We start from the raw sequence: 4,699 nt of genomic DNA, 5'->3' as shown, positions 1-4,699 counted from the left end.
TTATCAGATTGTAGAGCTTAATTTTTAGATTTCCCTAAGAATGTGAATTCTGTGCTTCTTGTACATATACTGGGAGAGGTGATAACCACATATATTAGAGTTACATCTTCGGAATAAGATAAACTTACATTAGATTTCACATTTGCTTGTTGCTTTGACATTGGGAAGCATTCTTATCTATATAATCTTAGTCTCCTCAAAGACAAAAATACTTCTTTCCTAGGCTCACAGGATTATGTTTGAGAATGTGTGCAGAACATGCCACATCATGATTGTCACAGAGCAGGTACTCAATGAACAAAACACTAGTGTTTGGAAAAGCAGCAAGTATAAGTTAGTTCAGCTGCAGTGAGGGGATTAAAGTGGGACCTCTTGCTTTCAGTAGTGACATTTCAGACAAATTATTTAATATTTCTGGGCTTCATTTTCCTTATCTGTAAAATAAAAGTAAAAACTTGAGCATTTTGATTAAGGATTATCTAATTGAAAGGAAATAATTTTAATATGTTCAGCATCTTCCTGACTCCAAGCAGAAGCTCAGTAAGTGTGCAGTAGTGACTTGAGAGACTGATTCTGCTAAGATGAGGAAAGATATGATTTTTGAGCTCCTTTGATGCTATGAACCCTCCAACCACCCAGGGACTCAACCCTTGCACGAAACAAGAGAAACAGGTTGAGAGTAGGTTGAAAGTTAAAGTAAGTATAATTTTTAGGGTTAAGTTTCTTTTTAGAAAACATATCTCTTTTACTCTCCCTCAAGGATCTTATATTCTATATTGTATATTATGAATAATGATATCAACTCACAAAAATAGCAAGGTTTTTCTTTACAAAATGTTCACTAACAATAAGCTTGGTTCAGTAAGGCCATTGATTTCCTTTATTCTAGGATCAAATCAACTTGATGGTGTCTCAAACCCTTTAAATTGCATCTTACAAAAGTGAATATCTCTAGTCTCATCTTGAAAGTTTCCTTTCAGGAATATCTTAGAAATTTATGTAAACAAAGTTGGATTTAATTCTTAGGAAAAATTAAGATTCTTATTCAATATACCACTTTTAACATTACATATCTAACATATACATTCATGTATATGTAACACACAAAGGAATCTCTCAAAACATGAAGTGTTTGAGTATACAGGAATCTATATGGGTTTATGAATATAAATATTTATGAAAAAAGTAGAGATGCATTATATTAAATGAGTCATTTTTTAATCATGATTTTTTTTCAAGTAGGGGTCTTTAAAATAGCGATTCCTCTGCATGTGAACTCTTTGAGGAGTTTTCATATCTGGTTTCAGTTTCTCTTCCATAAATGATGTGTCAATAGTATCTGCCTAGTGATATTATTGACAGTATTGTATAAAATATTTAAGTATCAATGCCTTTGAAGTAAGGAGATATGTATCTGGGTTTCCATGAAGAAACTCTCAGAGATCATTTACGTGTTAGGAACTTTCATGAAGAGACAGAATGCATATGGAAAATTGTCAGTAGCATGCATGGTAGGTGATGATATGACTCAGATCTGTGCCATATGGTGATAAGAAATTGTAGGAAATATGAAATTTGTCAAAACTCATTATAAGGTAAATTAAATATCATCTTGAAAAACTGATAAAGCAAAGGAAAGAACATTAATTTCACTTGATACTTGAAATATTTTCCCAGAATCAACAGAATTCTTTATTGCATAGTACATATGCAATTATAATAGAGAAACACCTCTTACCATTTCCATAACTCACCAACAAGCAAATCATAGAACTAGAGAGCAGGACAAGTACTTGTACAGGAATGGGATGAAAGGCAAGATTTCTTTTAAGAGAAGAAAGACAGAGTTGGAAGGAATTTATTTCATTTAGTGAGAGGAAAAAAATAACTCAATTATTGTACCAAAGTTGCATGAACTTGTCTCTCTAGTGATCTATAATCTGAAAATACATTGTTAATGGGATGCAGAGAAAAATATAGAGAATTTATATGAGTGAAATGTATTGTCTTTCAGAAAAGGAAACAACAGGTCATATCTAAAATTTATAAGAACATTATCAATAATAAGAAATGACTATATTTAGGTCTTTTTGAACTGGACATTATATTTTTGCACACATTAAATTACTTAATACCAGCAGGATAGTGGTGGTGTGTGCCTTTAACTTCAGCACTTGGGAGGCAGAGAAAGATTATCAGCCCTATGTACAAGTGCCTGTTTCACCTGAGCTGTCTTGCTGGTCCCTGATAGGGCATTTTTTCTAAGCCTGCTTAAATAAACATATAATTAGAAAAAATATATGTGAATATGTGCTATAAGGACAACATGAAGAAAAAATATATCATCTTCAAACTTCTGTAAGAATTTCATAAAAAGAAGACATTAGATGGATTTGAGTGTTAAGACAGGCTAAACTGAGGTTACTGTATGAGGCTAAACTGAGGTCACTGTGTGTAAGGTATGAACAGACAGATTCCACCTTTAATAAGCATATGGTAGATGTCTGGTATAATATATAAGGTTGGAATAGATGTTATCTTAACCCCTTTCAAACCTGAAGGTCACTTCTGCCTTCTCTTCACAGAAATTTCCAAATACAAACAAGAATTAATCTGAATCAGAAACAACAACATAAGTCTCAGCTCTATCAAATTTAGGAACTGCTCTAGAAGAATAAGCCTGGTTCAAGATTTCTGAAACAAGTTTTGGGAAAAAGTTCGTAGTTGCAAACACTACTTCTACCAGAGAGAATAGGGTTTTGTGCCTTTGTCCCTATTTTTATTTTACTTCATTCTCATCCTCAGATTATTAGTCCACATTGATTCTATGGCTAAGAATAACCTCACCACAATAACTAGGTTTGTTCTCATGGGCTTTAATGACCTTCCCAAGTGGGAGGTCCCCCTTTTTCTGGTGTTCCTCAGTTTCTATCTTGTCACCATCCTGGGGAACTTGGGCATGATCATTCTCATACAGGTTGATGTCCAACTCCACACTCCAATGTATTTCTTCCTGAGCCACCTTTCTGTGTTGGATGCCTGCTATACCTCAGTCATCACCCCTCAGATCCTGGCTACACTGGCCAAAGACAGACTGATGATCTCCTATGGCCAATGTGCTGCCCAGTTTTTCTTCTTCACCATTTGTGCAGCTACAGAATGTTTCCTATTATCTGTGATGGCCTATGACCGCTATGTTGCTATTAGCAATCCACTGCTCTACACTGTGGCCATGAGTCCCAGAAGATGCTGGTGTTTGGTGGCTGGAGCCTATGGTGGTGGGTTGTTTGGGGCCATTGTAAGAACCACGTGCACCTTTTCTCTCATCTTCTGTGAAAATAATCAGATCAATTTCTTCTTTTGTGACCTTCCACCTCTGCTGAAGCTGGCCTGCAGTGACACAACAAATGTTGAGATCATCATTGTCTTTTTTGGGAACTTTGTCATTTTGGCCAATGCCTTGGTCATACTTATTTCCTACCTGCTCATCATCAAGGTTGTCATGAGGATGAAGTCGTCAGGTGGAAGAGTCAAGACTTTCTCCACATGTGCCTCCCACCTCACTGCTGTGGCTCTTTTCTTTGGGACCCTCATCTTCATGTACATACGGAGTAGCTCAGGAAAATCCCTGGAGGAAGACAAGGTAGTGTCTGTCTTCTACACTGTGGTCATCCCCATGTTGAACCCCCTCATCTATAGTCTGAGGAACAAGGATGTGAAGGCTGCCTTCAGAAAGGCCACTGGTAGATTCCAGGTTTCTCAAATCTTGCATAATTGAGTGAAAGGACCAATCAGTCAATTTTTTCCCCATTATTGATGTTTCCTAGGGGTATGCTATATCTTGAACAAAGGAAGCAAGCAAGTGTTGAAGAGTGCGAAGTACAAAGTGGTGAAATTTGTACTGGAAATTCTGTTGTACTTCTTCTTATCTCTGTTTGTCACTGCTAGTTTGTTACTTGGCACTGGTAACTGCTGTTATCTTGCTCTATCATTTACAAAATCATATTTTGAGTTATGTCACTTGACTTGAATTCCAGACTTCCTTTCTCTCTTGTCTTCTTTTTCATCAACATTACAAATTATTTGTATAAAAGATCATATCAGGGGACTACTTTAAATTGTGAAAAATCATTTTAAATTTCAATTTAGATGTTTAAATGCTTGGTCAGGGCAATTAGGCATTATGATAATATAGCACCAACTCCCTGCCTCATTAGATTGTCTATTCATTCTGGCCAGATTGATAAAAATTTCAAATTGCCTTGCTAATCCTTAATTCATTGTATTTCTTGTTCTCTTTGTCATGTTCTGATAAGAGTTTCACGACGAAATAAGCCAACTGACATATTCTGAGGCCTCCACAAGGGCTAAGTGTAGTATAGTTTATGAAAGACACAGTGTATTGCTATCCCTCCTCACACTTTTGTCGTTCTCACTAAGCATCCTATGTCATGCACAGCACATTCAGTGTAGGCATATATAGATAGTTCAAGCATATCTTATGTGTAGATGAAATTCTAAACGGTCTTATTAAATAAGAAACACAAATGCAGAGTTAAAAGCCCAGAGATTAGAGCAGTAGCCAAGAGCTAAGACCACCTTATCTTACCACTCACTGCCATCCTTCCCCTGAGAGAGAGATATATAAGAACAGATAGCAAGAAGCCTGCCACAGCCATACAGTTTATAAGTAATATAA

The 4,699-nt window shown here is 36.1% G+C and overlaps 1 protein-coding gene across 1 annotated transcript; it reads left to right on the top strand.

The window, feature by feature from the left end:
• Positions 1-2,827: 2,827 nt before the first annotated feature.
• Positions 2,828-3,778, top strand: LOC114684292 (olfactory receptor 9I1-like). Its single transcript, XM_028858797.1, has one exon. It carries the CDS (start codon positions 2,828-2,830, stop codon positions 3,776-3,778), a length of 951 nt encoding a protein of 316 aa, XP_028714630.1.
• The last annotated feature ends 921 nt before the right edge of the window (positions 3,779-4,699 follow it).

This window comes from Peromyscus leucopus, chromosome 1 (assembly GCF_004664715.2).
Source record: "Peromyscus leucopus breed LL Stock chromosome 1, UCI_PerLeu_2.1, whole genome shotgun sequence".
NCBI lineage: Eukaryota > Metazoa > Chordata > Mammalia > Rodentia > Cricetidae > Peromyscus > Peromyscus leucopus.
This window is presented reverse-complemented; position numbering and strand designations above follow the sequence as displayed.

What these genes read in the sequence shown, in the direction of transcription:
- LOC114684292 (XM_028858797.1), top strand. Translation starts at nt 2,828, where the DNA reads ATGGCTAAGAATAACCTCACCACAATAACTAGGTTTGTTCTCATGGGC.